This window comes from Cynoglossus semilaevis, chromosome 15, assembly GCF_000523025.1.
Source record: "Cynoglossus semilaevis isolate Cse_v1.0 chromosome 15, Cse_v1.0, whole genome shotgun sequence".
In the NCBI taxonomy this organism is placed as follows: domain Eukaryota; kingdom Metazoa; phylum Chordata; class Actinopteri; order Pleuronectiformes; family Cynoglossidae; genus Cynoglossus; species Cynoglossus semilaevis.
The window spans coordinates 17,563,734-17,581,751 of record NC_024321.1 but is presented as its reverse complement, the minus strand read 5'-3'; the positions used below and the strand labels follow the sequence as shown (position 1 = coordinate 17,581,751).

At 38.5% G+C, this 18,018-nt stretch overlaps 1 protein-coding gene across 2 annotated transcripts in view; it reads left to right on the top strand.

The window, feature by feature from the left end:
- Nucleotides 1-539: 539 nt before the first annotated feature.
- LOC112488131 (protocadherin gamma-B2-like) overlaps nt 540-18,018 on the top strand; it is a 34,488-nt gene continuing 17,009 nt past the window's right edge. The window contains exons 1-3 of one of the 2 annotated variants that reach the window (XM_025062896.1): nt 540-1,085; nt 11,728-11,815; nt 14,194-14,283. In XM_025062896.1, coding sequence (XP_024918664.1) covers nt 777-1,085; nt 11,728-11,815; nt 14,194-14,283 — 487 coding nt within the window. In that variant the 5' untranslated portion in view covers nt 540-776. Of the gene's footprint in view, nt 1,086-11,721; nt 11,816-14,193; nt 14,284-18,018 lie in introns of both variants that reach the window. The other variant, XM_025062895.1, reaches the window with a different exon arrangement.

Here is an 18,018-nt window from a genome sequence, read left to right as displayed (position 1 = left end):
CTGAAAAAAAGCATTTGATGTTTTGGAGAATTGTGTTCTTCACCAAATTGATTTTCTAATTTTTGAACTTAAGAGAAAACTTTCATAATTGTTCAAAATAAAAAACAAACAACACTTTATCATTATCATTTATTTGTCATTTCCATAAGTTTAATTTCCCTTGTTAGCCATACATGGAATATTTAGTTATAGTTTGTCAGAAAATTGGTGCAATACACTTTACTGTGCACAGACTTTTATATTCGTTCATGGAAAAACAATATGTTATCTTTAGGAAGTGGCACACAAATGTGCACATAACCTCAAGTATCTGCCTTTAATTCTCAGTTATATTTCTTCTCATACTTTCTATACATTATTTGTATATGCCTTTATGTTTGCCTAATTTGAATAAAACAAATGAATGCCGCGAGCAATGTGTGGAAAAGAAAAAATGGAAATTTTAATTTTGCACAATCTTGGCCCAAGGACGTATATTCTGATTGTTTGTGGTTCACTGCAGGTGCCTTAATTTGTAATTCCTCTCTGAACCACTGGGAGCTGCTATAGCACAAGAATCGTTTTGCAGGGACATGAGTAAAGTAATGTTTCTTTTATGCTGAGTATGTGAGCCCATAACTTTTCAAAGATGTTGTTATAGGGGAAAAAAAAGCTTTTCGATTATCTGTTCATCGGTTCTTCTTTTCTAAGGTGACTTAAAGTGCAGGTATTTCACAGTAATAATAACAAGAACGCAGGGTGAAGTGTGTGCTTTGACAATAACATGGTAAAACAGTATGTGCTGCACAGAAACAGCCGTTCTGCACCGGTTTAGTCGACATTCTGCAGGAGCTGCACACAGTTGTCTTCTTGACAGTGTCTTCTGGACACTGTTCAGTGACAATTCCAGTGACCTGGGCGGCGATGGTGGCGGTGGCCGGGCAACAGTAACGGGGGTGAGAGAGACAGAGGGGACTGTGGGAGAAGGGAGGAGGCGGAGGGGGCGGCAGGGAGACGAGGGGAGGCAGATACTTGGTAACGCGTCACAGCAGGACAGGCAATCGAATCTAAAGGCGCTCAGCCGGCGACGGACACGGACGAGGAAGGTAGGAAAAGATGATAATAAGACCATAGTGTGTTATGAGGTGACGGACAGGACGTCACTGTTGACACTAAGCTTTTTGTTTTAAAATTAAATGTATAATATTTTTCTGCTGTGATGTTTGAGCGTACTTTCCCACCCATGACTTTTACGCATAACTGTTCTCTTCGTTTCACCGCCGTGCCCGAATAACGGATTGTGCCCATCGAGGAGTTGTTTGAGGTTATTAATCGAGTAGCATACTTTTTCTAAAATAATATGGATTTGGTGAGGATTCGTTTGGTCGGTGTGTAAATTGATTAAGAGAAATGATTTAGTTTTCCACCGACTCCACTTCGTTCAAGTTGTACCGTTTCACCTTAACGGTCCATCCCAACTGTTGCTGATGTTGCACCGCGGGTTATTCCATCACAGTGATGAGGCAGTCAGTAAATGTGAGGTAGTGTGCATGCTTTACGCCCGGTGTCAGGTGTACGCTGTTATCGCAGCTCAGGTAGCCCGGTCCACTCCAGAGGTGCCTGCTGGGAAGCGCCTCCGTGCCCACTGATTTATTCATGTGTCACTTGAACGCAGCAGCGACGCAGCAAGAGGTTAAAGGGGCAACAACACTGCGTTTAATAAAATCCTGCTGATAATCAAGCAGCACATTTATCAACGTCTGTCGACTTAATGGTTACTAAAACCGCACACGTGTGCAACTGGAGCAGGAAGGTAAAAAAAAATACAAGTGCAGGTTAGTACTCATATTTTATATTTGTTTATTTTTGTGCTATTTAACATCTTATCATAACAGTTTTTATTATTTAACTGTAACATTTATATTAAAGTTAAAATAAGTTGTAACATTCAAAAGCAATTAAAGAACTGCCGAGGCTGATTGTTAATAGGCAGAAGTCATTCAGTGGGCTAAAAAAGAGTTGGTAAATTACACCACAGTTTTCTCCAGTGTCACAGAGACACTACCTCCTCACACTGGGATTTTTTCCACACTTCCAATTAATATTGCAGCACTCCCTGCAATCCATCCCTGCATCCCTGCCAACTGAGCTACCAGCCATTATAGCCCCTGTATGCTCATGAAAATATGTCCTCAAATGCTGCCCAGATGTGATTTCTGTGGCTCAGACAACCAAGCTATAGGGCTGTTTTTCCCTGGGTGGGGACCATCCAGATGTCAAACAGATTTCTGTCCTATAAGATCAGATCACATCAGAACATCTTATCATATGTAGAACAGCTCCTGTCCTTACCGTGTGCCTGTGTTTTTTGTTTTTGTTTTTTTGTTTCTTGTATTCTTATCTGGACCTTTGGGCCTTTTCTTATGACTTCTTTTCTGTGTATTAATTAAAAAAAACCAAACTGCACAATAATTTTGTCGCTACAGCTAATTTAATCAGTGCAGATGCAGTGTTGATGAACATTTTCAGTCAGTTATTTTGTCTTACTCTACCAGTTGGAGTAAAAACAACTGCTAGCACTGATATTAAATGTTTGCTGTCCGTTTGTTCTAAAACCTGTTGGACGTTCACATCCATCCTCGTCATGTAGCCATGATCACTGACATTTGATGTTTGATGCCACTTTATTTTGTAACTACATTTAATCAAAAAGATTGTGTTCTCATCAGCGAGCAGCTACTGTACAGTACGATCACTAACATGACTCCAGTGCTCTGGGCAGCTGACCGTCAGCTCAGGTCACAACTCCAGAATACTCTGCTGTGTGTGTTACCTCATGCCTCTGTTAGTACTCTTTCTTACAGTAAGAAAAAAGCCAAAAATACAAAAGATAAAGTAAATAATAATACAAAAAAGTTGCAATATTTAACCTAAAAGTGTATCCTCTCCAACAAAACAATTTGTATTTTAAATATATTTAAAATAATATAAAATATAATATATTATATAAAAAAACATGTTTTGTAACACAGATTACATTTCCTTTTAAGAAGAAATGTTAGAATGACTTTTTCCATGACAATTGCTGTCACTTCTCCAATTTAAATGTGAAGTTTTGAACTACTTTATAATCTTCAGCCTCACTCACTCTACCTCCACTCCACCAGTGGGTATTCTGTATATCTCCATGTACTTCTTGCCAAAGTAAATATTTAAAATGTGCGTATTATGCACCATGATTGACTCTGGTGGTAAAATGAGTTACAGGATGAAAAAAATCAATAATTATAAAATATACCTTTATGTGGAAAATGTTGTTTTCTTGGATGATGTGTGGGGAGGGGAAAAACATTCTTTTGACAGTTGCCCTTTCTGAGTGTCAATCTTTCTAAATTCATTCAGAATACAAGAAGGAAGAAAAAAAATAGTGAAACGGAGAGTCCATATCTGACAGACACCTTGACTGACAGGCTCAAATGAAACCCAATATGAGGGATACAGGAAGGAATTGCAATTGCAGATACAGTGGCTATGGGACGATCCTATGAGGTAGCCGACGAGCAGCACAGCGAGGTGTGGGGACAAGAAAAGGTAGAAGCAAAAATGTGGTTAAGAGCGGAGGATGGAAAAGTAGGATAGGGAACAGGAGGCAATGAGGCGAGGCTGGGAGCAGTGGTACAGTCTGATAGTGGGGCAGTTGTTCTGTGTTCATTTGCTCTAAAGCTCAGGGCAGGTGATATTATTAGGACATTATTATTAGTATGTGGATTATGGGGCAGTGTCTCGGCCAAATCCTCATGAGTAGCTGACCATGAATTTATTTTTTATTTAACTTTTATTAGTCTTTGTACATCTTTTTCTGAGTAAGACTCCATCCCCTGAGTGTATTTCATAATATGTCCGAGTCTGCATATATTTCTGGCACTTAACATCAATGTATGTGTTCCTCTTTTCCCGTTTTTTTAAAACCTCTATCCTCTGACAGTGTGGTCATTAAATCAGCGGAGGCGGTTGGGCAGAACTGCAGAAAACAGCCTGGAGAGGCAGGGTCTGGGTGGTGGACTGTTTTGTGTATATGATTGCAATACAGATTAAACGTGTTGTTGTTCATACTGCTGTCTTTTGGGAGGTGTTTGCTGATGAGCAAAGGGCTCGCCTGGCCATTCACACTTCCATTTATAGACGCTGTTTTAAATAAATGGTTGTAAAAACCAGTCATCCACAGTAATCTCGATTTAATCCATTGATACCATTTCTTCTAACTGTGTAAGTGTGAACTCATTATTGAGAAAGACTTAGTAGTTTTGGTAATTGAAATTTCCTGAAGTAACGGTCGGAGCTTTTTATTATTCCAAGTTAGAACTTTAGGGACATACAGTAATCTGAGCCGTATTTATAGTATCAAATCAAACAACTGACAAAAAAAAAACGAACCATGGCACATGACACGCTTAAATACAATTCACTATCAGCTTTGTTGTTTGTTCTTCTCCTTGTTGGTATTTTCACATGGTTGAGTGCACAGAGGTGGAGGATGGAGAAGATAAAAAAAAAGATAAAATAAGGCGGGAGCAGGAGTGGAGGCGGAGGGAGGTGCATTGTTGAGATTCAAAGGTCATCTGTGCTGAAGAGGAGCAACTAAATGGTGTGTTTTGATCTTTAGACTGAGATAGAAGCTGTCAGCTCCTGGTGGCGTGGAATGACTGCGCTCTAACAAAGAGAGACACAGAAGGAGATGAATGACTCCCCACAGCCTATTGGTTGCCTTCTTGACACCGCCGCCTGTGTTTACGTTGTCTGGTACAGTACACTCAGACCTCCGCTGGTAGTGGGTTCGCCACAGTCTTTGAGAAGAAAGCCCTGCTCTGAAACCAGGCATTTGACACTGACATCCACATCCTGGGCACAGGCGCTCAGCTCACACCATGGAATGCTTTGAATTCGTTTACTTGTATAATGTACGAGTGAGAGAGACAGGGAAATAGTGCAGAGAAAATAGTGCTTGGTGCAGAGTGGATGGCAGTATACACATGAAGACGAACTGCGCGCTAATGCTGCGGTAACAATTTAAAGTAGAGAGGGAAACTCATTAATGCTACATCTCATTGTCTCGTGAAATGTGTTAAAGGCTGCGAGGTGGTGAGACAGAGGTGAAGCCAGAGACATTATTCTTCAGGTGAATAAAAATAGAGCAGGGGACATGACAGCACATTGATCTGTGCTGTTTTTATCAGTAGACAGAGGAGAGGAAAAAGTCACAGAGTGTATCATTATGTTTTCACTACAGTTTGTCCACAAAAACCTCTAAAAGCCGAAAATTTGGAGAACTTAGATTGTTCTGTCAGTCACTTTGCACTCAGGCAGAAAGGAGGTTTGAAGGGGCTGCCATTGTTTTCTACACACCTTCGTGATGTACGTCCTTCTGGCTCTTAGCTATATCTTTGTCATTTTTAGAGTTTTAAATTCACTTTTTAATGAATGTAATAGATGTTCATCTCAATTATTGTGGTAGTCTGATAACATTTACATCCACAAGAAACATTAATTAAACATTGATTAAATAATAAAATAAATTGCAATGTTTAAAAAGGACAAAATAATAACGATCATTAGTGAGGATGAAAAAACAATTTTCTTGACAAAATTTGGTTTAATTTTTCATATTAAACACATTTGCCTCAGTTCTTGTAGCAGTCTGCTAAAATTATACTTAGATTAAATATTTCAATGTGATTGCCTTTTATAAGAAATTATACTGCAATTATCTATTAAAAGTACAAGATATGGTGATGCTGATTAACAAGGCAAAAACTGTAACTGTAATAGGACAGGTGTGACAGTTGAAATAGCAGGACACCAGGTTGTGACTTAAAAAGTTAGGCATTATTTGAACCTAAATAATGATGGAGGCCTTTTTAGTGAATACATCTTTTTTTTTACATCCACATTAGAGATCAACCTGTGGTTGAAGTTTTCTACTTGTTTTCTATATTCTTTCAAAACTGTATATGTCCTCCACTGTTCCTCTGAACCTCAACTAATAGAGTACAGTATATGTGGTCAAGTTTGACCTTCAAAAGTGAGAGTGCAAACTCTTTCTTGACTCCAATTCTGACAGTTACCTAGCTAAGATATAACTGTTGTTGGTCTTGTGTGTTGGTAACTTGTCCAATCTAGGCCTTAATCATAGCAGCTAGTAAAACTCCAGATATCACTGGTTGGGCTGCATTGACAGGTCTTTGTCTGAGGACAATTGTTTATCTGTGTGGGGCAATGGTAGTCTTCATGCACGTTTTATCGGTGGCCACAGTAGTTTGCACTTTGCCTCACAGCACACTGATTTGTTGGTTAGATCACATGATCTTGGTGTATGAATTTTCATGTTCTCTACGTATGAGCCTTGGTTGGCCCCTGTACAACAGTTTCCCCCAACAGTACAAGTTCATGTTGGGAATTGAGTAAATAGGTCTGAGAGTTAGTGTGAATGGTTGTCTGTCTCCATCCACACCTTCACCTGATCTGAAGGCCTTTGTGATTACCTCCTGCCTCCCCTGAAAATCCTCTGAAAAAGGATTAGATGACGATAAATTAATTAAATAATACAGTTTTAGGTCAAGTACGTTAATTGACTTCTATACAGTTAGTGATGCTTTACATCTCTCTACATCATTAACATTCATTTATGCCTAATGTTTCAGGCACAATGTCAAACTGTTTCCTACTTTATATATGAAGCACATCAGGTGACCTCTCACTTGCCTTTTACACTCTAAGTGAACACTAATCAGCCCCACCCCAGGCCTCTTGTCAGTCAAACACAGATCATGGTGGTGGTCAGTGCAGGGCACAGTGTCTGACTTGTCAGGTTGGAGTAATGCAGTACCTCACAGTCCTCCCATCCATTTCTTGATAATTACCGTCTCCTGAGGCTCTGTGTAAACTGCACTGTCTCTACTGTAGTGTACTGCGAAGTCGAAGAAGATGCAGACAGCAGAATTTGGGTGACAAGAGAATGTGCTGTCTAGAAGATACAACTTTTGGCTTTTGTGAGAGTAAGATCTTTGACTTTTGTCTGATTCTTTTTATAATATTTTGCCAAAATTTATTTTTTGGCAGGAAAACCAAGAAAGGCATGAATAATATAGATTTGATTCAGTTTCCACTTACATTTGGTGTGGTATTGAAAATCTGTCAAAGTTATGTTTTTGTCTAACCATGCAAAAAAACAATATGATGCTAATGCTATGCACATTCTGTATAATACTGCTCTCTCAAATTACAGGATTTGCTTTGAATCGGTTCTAAAATACTCATTGTGAATATTGTTGTTGTTTTTTTTTTTATTTAGTTATAAGCGAAAACTCCAACACAATGCATGCAAATTGGTCAAACTGGACAAAACGCCTAATTATCAATAGTGGAAATCTCAGAAATATCAGACTGAGGGAGAAGTTAGTTTGTGTAGAAAGTGGGTCACCAGCCCCAGCGGTTTATATAAAGACCTGGCAAAAGTAAACATTTTACTTAGCACCAAAGCGTGGTGCTACGACGATAACCACATCTTTCAGAAATGATTTAATGAGCTGCCATCCCCATTCTATTCTGTGAGCTAGTTTTGTTGCCTAAGGCTCCCAAAAATATATGTCATGCATGAGATGAAGAAATCAGGAGGGCAGGACAAAAAAAAAGAAAAAATATTTGGCTCATCAGAGCAGAGCTCTTTCTTGACAAAACCCCAGTGTCTAATCCGCCTGTGATCACACTCTGCTAATGAGTGATGGTTATTTTGTAAGATCTAAGGACTGGCAGATATTTGCCATTGATTTCTTGTGATAATCCAGATTTGGCCGCCCACCACTCGCTGTGAGCCGAGTGCCTCTGGGGTTAAAGCAAGCCAGACACAATTGCCATGTAATCAATAATATTGAATGCTGTAAGCAGAGAAATAGAGCTGTACGGGTGGTCAGTCCACCCTGGTGAGAGCACAGCAGGTTCAGATGTTCTCCTCATTTAGTACAGCTTTAATCACACATTAGTGTCCAATAAGATGCAGAACCACAGCCTATTAAATACACATGGACTTCAAACGCTTTAATACTCTCATGAATAGCCACCAACTGTACTGTAGGTGCTGTATATATTGGCACCTACAGTACATGTAGCCAAAGGGCAGAGAGAAGCAATAAGCAATAACTGTTAAATTGTAGTTTTTCCATGGGAAAACAAAAAAATAAAGTCCAAGTATGAAGTACCATTTAGTTGTTTGAAGAATATTAAAGTATTTGCCAATAATCCATAGTTACTGATTCTGAAAAATACCTGATAAAATGCAAAAATAAACCTGGAAATGTGTCCATGAAAACCAAAGCAATGTAGATCCCCATTCTCCCCTGCAGGGGGTGCCATGAGCAATTAAAAATATAATGTTATCACTTAGGCATAACATTTACCAAGACAATTTTTATAAGAAAACAGTGAATTTCCCCCTGGATACTACATACAGATTGAGTCCCTGATACACTCGTGCTAATAAACACATTAACCATATTCCTGTGACACTGAGAGGTTATGTTTGTATCACTGTTAATTTATTCTTCAACTCTGACTCCTACACTTATTTCGTAGTTGTTAGCAAATCTGTCAATGAAAAACTGCCAATTATATGCATAATTTATTTAAATAATAGTTTCTACCCAATTGTTTAGAAAATGCTCCATTACTCAAGTAAATATTGTCAAAGATTTGTCAGGGTCAGTGAAGACACGAATGCTCAGAAAAATGTGCAGCCAGTTGAGTTTGTTGTTATCATAAAGACTGTTGTTCTGCCGATGTGGAACACAATCTTACCCCTTGTCCTCCACCACCACAATACCTAAGTGATTGCAGACATACTAGCATATGCTTCATAAAACACATATTGTTCAGTCCCACAATAATGTGAGTCACCCTTATAAAATCTGGAAAAGGAACTAATTACCGTATAATTTTTATTAATGCTATTTTAAGTGGTGCTAAAACCTTAACAATGGAGGAATTATGAATACAGTGAGTAAGCAGGCGTTCAGAGAGTCTCCCACAAAATTCATAGACTGCAAACAACTCTTGATTTTTTTATTTATTTTTTTTTAATGGCATGTGTGTTGTTTAGTCCAGCGGCCTCCAACCTCTGGCACAGGGGCCACTTTTGACCCACGAAGTTCTCACTGATATGGCCCTCCAATTAAATGACAGTGACACAATGGTGCAGTATGTTTCTTATTGTTGATTATTTTCAGAGAAAAGAGCTTAAGTAAAGCACAGTTCACAGTAAAAGAAATGAACAAGAGGTGTCTTTAGTTATGGTGACGGTGTAACTTAGCGCTGTTTGTTTGTCAGTAGTTGTCTGTATTTTCACTTGCAGCCTCAGCTCTATCACACTCAACCGGCCTGTCTCCGTGTCCTTCGTTCATAGTCACTGATTTGTCATCTCAGAAATGTCCTCTAGCGTTTGGAGGAAGGAGAGTGAAGAGACAGGTGTGAGTTTGTGTGTGTGTGTGTGTGAGAGAGAGAGATTATCTATCTACACTGTTATTCTTTTCCCTAAATAATCAATAGAACTGCTCTGATTTAAATTAGAGCAGCAAATATAGTCGAAAGAAAACAGATTTTTTTTTGGTGAAATGTGACTAATTTTTACAGCCACGGGGGATATGGGCACTTCAAGTGGAGTTGGTGATAAAATGGATAATAAACCTTCGCCCAGCAAAACAGTGTTGTTGACGTCAACAGTTTTTCATAGTTTTGAATGAAGTGAAACCTTTAAGTAAAAGGACTACTGTTTTATTTCACAGTACAAGAAGTGAGGGAATGCACAAAGAAGAAAACGAGGTCGCCAGGTCCCTGCAAGACAGAGAGGCAAATGGATGTGTATCAGCAAAAAAAAAAGAAAAAGAAAAAAAAAAACGAGGAATGGAAATTATGGAGATATTGAGTTAAAAAGAGTCTAAATAAACAGAAACACAAATAAAAATGAATGTGGCTATTCATAGTGACACCCCACTAATATAAACATGCACCAACACACACACACACACACACACCCAGACACACATTGGTATTCAAATAACCATTGACAACCTATTGTTCACTTTACTCATAGTTCATTTGTTTGCGTTGTTGGCATTGAATCCATTTCATGACTGTATCTGCAAGACGTCAAGACGGGTTAAAACTACATTGTACATACATATGTACAGTACGTACACAGTACCACAAAGGTGTATTGTCATTTACTTATATTTTATTTTGCAAAAACTTTATCTGTTTTTATATACCTGACGGAGGAGCAGCCTATTCTCTTGTTTATCATAAGCTGAAGAACAGTGGTCCACATACGGGGGGAAAAGTTTAGCACAAGATAAGATAACAAAATAACAAAATACTTTATAAACAAAAGTTTGACCAGGGAGACTTTGCTCGGACCATATTCAGAGACGCTGACGATCAACCATCGATAAGCTTGGTGGAGTGTTGTCTGCCATTATAGAGCTTTTGTTGGCGCAGCGCGTCCAATATATCAGACTATTGTGGCTTTTTGGCCGATTCAGCACTTTTGCAGTAGACTGCTGGACATTAGTGTAATAGAAATTATTCAGAATAATTGTCTCATGAGCAAATGCCAGGGCACTCCAAGTAAATGACTAGTTATTTTACAAACAGCAAACACGTTAACTTTAGGAGTTCTTTTTTTTGTTTTCTATAATAATAATATTCCATTGTTGCAGTTGCATTTAAACCACTTAGTGAGTTGTTAATACAGTCAACTAAACGTTACGCTTTTTTTGCCACCTTGGGTTAAGATCACCATATTTTATGGTGCCATAAAAGCCATTCGTTGCATTGTGTTTAGTCAATTACAGTACAGTAAATTGGCCTAAATGAAAGTTTTCATCACCATTGTGGTAGATACTTTCCTTGGTGAGACCTAGACTTTTAGAAGCATAGGAAAAACATATATAGTATTATATAAGAATTGTATATACAATATATACATACAAAGATAAAATACTGTTTCTTCAGTAATTTAAATACAATTTAGGCCATTTATTGTAGATAATAATCACTTTGAACTGTTAAAGTCTCTGTCGCTAAACTAGTCAGACCATCCATATATAGTATATATGTACACATACATACAGCCAACATTTGACCCACCAACCTCTCCCTGAGGAGCGCTGGGTGTTTTTCAAGCTCCGTAGCCTTGAGAGATTTGAACCCTACATCCTCTGATAACAAGCCTGGATCCCTCTTGTGACCACTAGGCTCCCCCAAATGTGACTGCTCTGTAATTAAACCCACTGTAGTACAGAGTGTTTGTCAGCGATATCACATTATCGTATGTAAAAATGTTATTTACGCCCCTATTTTGCACTGGACATTTGCATATTTTATTCAGCAGACAATTAACACAGGTGATATCTTGATTACACTCATTAAACTGTGAGTACTGTAAAATGACTTGTTGATAACTCTCTCTCACCTCAGTGCCCCCCAACCACTCGAGCAGACACACAAGAAAACACCTGCTTGAAGCCTGATGTTTAGCAGATCTATCTGTCATCTAATTACTCCAATCACGTCCCATGCTTCTGTACACAGTAATTAGACAACATAAAAATGTAATTTATGTGGCGAGACTTTTTAAAAATAGATGATTAGCTGACTGTACGTAATAAGTCTGACTTTGTCTTGGTGTTTCCCCGGGTGCAGATGATGCTGTGGAGTGTGGACTTAGGCGCCAGGATGACATTTGCCAAACTTCTACTTCCATTCCTTATTCTTCACTCTTATTGCAAAGGTAAGTCTGGAAAATCTTAGGCAACAGAAATTTATTTTGTGGGAAATAATAAAACAAGTTAGTGTTTCTGAAATTATTATTTTTTTAAGGATATTGATTAGAATTATATCTTCTATCACGTTTGAAAACACAGCTCTGATGAAGAGCAATTTTGTCTTCTATATAATAAGTCAGGCAGCGGAATTCAAATTACAGTCAAAGTAAGTCTGCTGTGTCTGGTTTGGTCCAAATGTTTCATAATCCAAAATAAGCAGCATTTTTTAGTAAAATTGTACTTGTTGATATGATAATCGACTCCATTGTGATATTATTGCAATATAAACTGAGTGATATACGAAGCAAAAAAGATTTACATGTGTTATTCACACGAGATCTGATGCATTCAAACAACAAAAATCAGTTGAATTTAAAAACCGTGTTTGTGAGGAGAAGACAGGCCTGTTAGCAACTGCTATCAATATTATTGCTACAGGTTTAGAGTCTGTTTAAATCTATTAAAAAAGCTGTTGCTGCTGCTTCAGAAATGTTTTCTACAACTGTTTCATCCAAACGCTGAATGGAAAGGGGATTTATAAAATAAATAACTAGTTATGTGTATACTGTGTTTTTTGACCTGATCAAAACTGATAATGGCTCCCGTTGAATGAAAATGCAGTCAACTGTGTTGTGTTCGTGGCGAATCATACAGATTATATTTACAAATAAAGCTGAATACCTGAGAATGGCCTACAGTCATCCATCAGCGTGCCTGGAAAAATGATTATCACAGCCTTTGACCATAAATCTACCTTTGTTAGTCCAAAAGTGAGGTGGGGGGAAAATGGCCTTTTTTGTGTCTTTATTAGACTTGATGAAATATGCATACACCGCCAAGACATCGAGAATTCTAAGATTTGATAGCACAGCAGACTTTTTCACAGTAACTCTCCGACTTCATCCGAGTTCTTTATTATTCAATACCTGGACCCTACCATCAACACTTGGTGCGTTCACTTACTTTAAATTTTACTGTCTTTACATTTTTTTACTCGTGATTATTATTCCTGCACCTCACTCTCCCCTCTTTAATTCACCTATTCACACAATGACCTAACACTGCCTGATAATTCAAATGTTCATTAAGGTCTTAATGAAATGTGAGTAACAATTGAAAATGGAAGGATTGAGAGCAGATGGATTCCTTACACACGCACTGCCACCCTCCCCCCACCTACCAAGCCCCGCCTTTTACGAGGGTAAAACACGTGGATTTGTGCGGCTATGTTTAATAACTTGGGGCTGAGGAACAGTTTCCTCTTGGTTTATGCTGTCAATTGGAATTGGTATTCGCTAAATTTGCCAATTGCGGTTCTCAGATTTTTAAACATGCTATTATGTCCTCTTCAGTGTTGATATGAGGTTCAAGTATGAATGTCCGATATTAACTTTGCCATTATCCGATATGACGATATTGTCCTAACACTCAATTTCCGATTCAAATATCGGCTGATATGATATAAGCCTGGTAATATTTATTTATTTATTTACAGATAAATCTCTGTAATAGATCATTTAAATGTAATTGATTAATTAAATGAGCTGCAATGCTCCTATTAACTCTTTTTCTCACTCCCTTGCTGCTCTTTGCCTCTGTGTCTCATTAACACATTGGCCACGTTCAAATCACAGTGTTCTTGTTCGGTAAAGTGGACTGGTGATTTTGTCTTACGTTCTTCCTGTACTCTGTCTACATTTCACCAGTATAAAAGCTGATTATTACACCACAAACAAGGATGTGTGTGGGTGTGTGTTTTCATGCTGCTGTTTACCATCCTCCCATCCTGAGTAACAGTGTGCGTTTTTGGACAATAAAAGCAATCCTGACAAGTCAGAGATGAGCGTCTCCCTCCTCACAGACAGACACACGTCTGAATGAAGAGCTCCCACTTTCAAAGCAGTGATTCACTCGATTGAACATTCACACTTCAAACAGACGGGCCTCCTTTTCTCTCGCCTCCTTGTCTCAGTCAAGTCTGCTGCCCAGCCAAGCTGATCAAAGGCCATCAGATTTGTTCCCTAATCTCACCAACAAAAGTCCATGTACTGTTTCACGCTGGCTCTCTACACCACGATACACTGCCCAAACACAGACAACCATTAACCCTCAGCTCTCTGTTTTGAAGTATTTTGTTGCAGTGGAAGGTGTCTTTGTCTGAACAGTAGGTTGGTGATTTAAATGCCCAGCCCTGCAAGTGCTCTTTTCTGTACTGTGGTGGAATATAAAAATGAGTGAGTTATTATACTCATTGAAATTAGTCTTTTTTGAACTGTAGCATACAGATAATATGCTACATAATACGCAAATAAAATAATAGTATTTTTTTTTCTTTTTTTCTCAGGAGCAGCACAGCAGTTAAAGAACAGCCCACCGACTTTCCAGAACTACTTCTTTCAGACCTACCTTCTCATCTATGAAGATATGCCTATTGGTAAGTCAATTTAAACTCTTTTAACTCACATTTAAAAGTTATTATTGTTAGTGTGTCTCTGATGTAAGTCTGACTGCGCTCAAAATGCACTTCTTTCATTTTGCCTTCAGTTCCTGTTGTATAAGGTGGGGATTGTAGCACGAATATCACATCAGCGAGGGTCAAATTCCTCCCTCATACTTTTCATATTTTTTGTTGGTTGCAGTGATTGACAGGTCAATTAGAAGTTGTCGGGCCTCTCATCATATCTGAGTGTGTCATTGGTTTGGAATTAAAATCCCTAATATTGGATTGATTTTTCCTGGAGATTGTTTTTCTTTATCACTTGACCTTTAAACTCACTCAGTCTGTCAACACTTCTTCTCTACACGGTGCAGTTTTCAGTTCTGCTTATTGAGACTTGCATGAATTTGGACTGGTTTTGTACCTTTAAAATGGCAACCAGTAATGTTTACCGGTTCAGATATGTATGACACTGTGGATATGTGTGTGTCAAGCATCATCTACGTCAGTAGTTCTCAAACTTCTTCTGTTAAAATACAGCTGCGCAGGTCTGCCCTGATCATCTAAACACACTATATGAAGTAGCAAATTATTCCTACAGAATTAAGATAAGGACCTAACCACACACACAGACAGACAGACCCTGGTACTGGATTTAACAGGTTCATTTTTTCAACATCTCTCTGGAAGTCTCCTCATAACATTTACATTCTCCTCCTGAACATTTACTTACCTTGACTGTTTTGCCTATGTTAAAAAATAAAATCCCATTTACCTCTGCAGGGAGTGCAAGTCCGCCAGTGGTACCCGTACCAAGAGTTTTGGAACCATTGATTGACATTATTTTCATGCACCATTGTTATTATAGTACAGTAGTCCATTGTTATGGTGTCTTTGTCCAGCAGTTAAAAGCAGTTTCTGACAGAAGGCCATTTCTTCAGTCAGCTGTTGTTTCTAACAATGAAGGGCATGAGGGTGTTGTTGAGTGGCGCTGCTAATTTCCCTAACCACTATGTCCAGGTTGCCCTCTGCCAATGAATCATTGTGTCCTCTCCTCAGGCAACTGGGCTTCAGTCCAGCAACTCCTTCCAATGGTCCAGAGAGTTGTCAGTCATGTCCCTGGCCCGGTCTGTAATGGCCTCTTCAGTGGTGTGATCATGAGGCCGGGCTGAGTGATTGGACAGTGACAATTTGTCAAGATTATTGTTTTATTATCTGAGCAGATGTCCTCTTCTAGGTGGCCCTCTAATTCACTAACACACACAGACCACAGGCAGGCGTGTGCATGTGTGTTTGTGTTACAGTTCTGAGTGCATTACATTACAGAGAGGGCTTCGCTTTCATTCCTCAGCAGGCACTCACTAATGTATACTTAAAATATGAAGATTTCACTCACAGGCAAATACTTTATTAATTCCCGAGGAATTATTTACAGTCTAAAATTCTAACTCAATATTGTAGCCCAGGAGTACGTTCACTGCTGACATTGTTCTTTCTTTTGATTTAAAAAAAAAAAAAAAGAGCAGAGGTATTCTTATCTCAAGGTTCATTGCATTAATTGTCCTACCATGAAAATATTTTTAAAATTGAGCTTTCAGGGCAAAATCAATACGATTTAATCATATCCAAACTTTCATAACATCCTCTGTGTTTCTGGAGGCGAATATTTTAGCACATCTGTGAAATAAATGAGCGTCTCTTTGACTAAACTGGAGCCAAAATTACATCACTTTAGTAACCTGATCAGGTTTCTGAAGCTCAAGTCAGCCAAGTTGTGTTCAGTTACCATGGATGTTGTCAGTAAAGTCCTGCTCAAGATGTAACACCATAGCACTCACGTCTGCACACTGTGTGAGGTGACACCACAGGCTAATTTGTGTAAAACAAAACCAGCAGACACATAATCAACAGATCTTTTAATGTTGCTTATCGAGTTTGAGCAAACAGAGAGGTGTCTGTGCAGTCACCGCACTGTTTGGTTTTCTTAGTGGACAACGGATCAATGACCTCAGTTCATCATCTTACGGGAGCAGTGAATGCTGCACAATGTGCCCTATGATCCTACCTGCACTGTTAAGTCGAGGTAGAGTTACAGCTACACTTGACCAATACATACATACCAAGTCATTAAACGGTTTCCAAAACCCATGCTGGATGTTAGCAAGCTAAAGGGGTATTATGCTAACAACTTTATTGCTCCACAGATGTTGAGGTGTTGTGGTGTTGTTGAGGATAAATGATGACTCTCTTAGTCTTTTGAATGCACCGTAAATATCAGAATTTACCGCTTTAATGCCAACGCAGCAGTGGATCTAAATCTATTTTGAGTGTTGGACGTGCAGCAAGAGGCGTGAAGGATATTGTTTTTAGAAATGTGTAATTCTAGATGTTTAGGTGATTTGTCAATACTTATAACTTACAAAGAAATCCATGAAACACACTGAAGCGCTAACAGTTTATCAAAGTGTCTACAGCTTTAAGTTTCTGAGGAAGTCATGGGTCTTCTGGTGACAGTTTTAAAATAAAACAGTTTTATTTGGAAATTTTAAATGGTGAGTGATGATAGAGAGTGAAACTCTGTTCTCAGTTAGCATAGGCCCTGTCTTAATGCTGGTGTGGCAGACCATTGCAGATTACAGAAATAATGGCCATTTCTGACTTGGGCCCTGCAAAAGTAAGGTTTTTATGCAGACATCCCCAAATTTAAAGGAGAGTGTTAAATGTTCTGAGGTCTTTTTCCCTTGTGATGATAAATCTCTAACCCTTGTTCCTTCTTATGGATGTCAGCCCTGTTACTGGTGCAGTGATTCCAGTTCTTAATTCAGTATTTTCAGGAACATGTCACATCCAGCAGTGGGATCATTGTGTCTTTTGGGAATAGCTTGAACAGTAGAGCTGATGTTTAAATGCAGTGGCAGATAACAGTGTGTGTTATGTCAGGAAATGGGATGTGTAATTAGAATGAGAGGACACTTTGATTAAATGCTCTCATTTCCTAATCCACTTTGCCCTGATTCGGCAGATTAAGCTCTCTACTGAGTAATTAACTTGTGGAAAGAACACAACATTTGTTGAAAAATGTAAAACTTTTTCTCCGCTGGGATGATTGTATTCATTGTAGAATATGCCAAATGAGCAGAAGGAAGTTCTGTCTGAATAAATTAAAGAGCTACAATTATGCTAATATTATTAAAGGATAAGATTGGGATTCAAGTGTTCCCTAAGAAGGCGTCGATAAAGTGATGGTGTGTGTGAGGATGAAACGCTGGCCTATACTGATGTATGTAAGAGTAGGTTCAATCTAAAAGAAACCTTTATGAGCCATTTTTTCTCATTTATGCTTGTGTTTGTTTCCAAATTGATCACTGTATCTTAGCAGAATTATCTGCTGAAATCTGGAAAGTTGCTTTGTGATGTAGAAAAGCAGGTTATTATGGTAATACTTCATATAATATAATATGTTTTATTTATAACAATCCTCTTCTGATTTGAACAAATCTTCTGACTCGTAATGAATGTAGACATTAAGGAATTCATCTGCATGAGAGAGTTGCATGTGTTTTTCTTTATTCTTCCATAATGGAAGTACCTATTCTTAAAAGCCACATCTTACCGACAGTTCTTCAATGAATGACACCATGCAGAGGGAAATTTAAAAAAGTTATTAGACACAAGTACAGGCCATTGTCATAGTAGCTCTCAAAGTACAGTTCTTTCGTCTGTCTTCTTCTT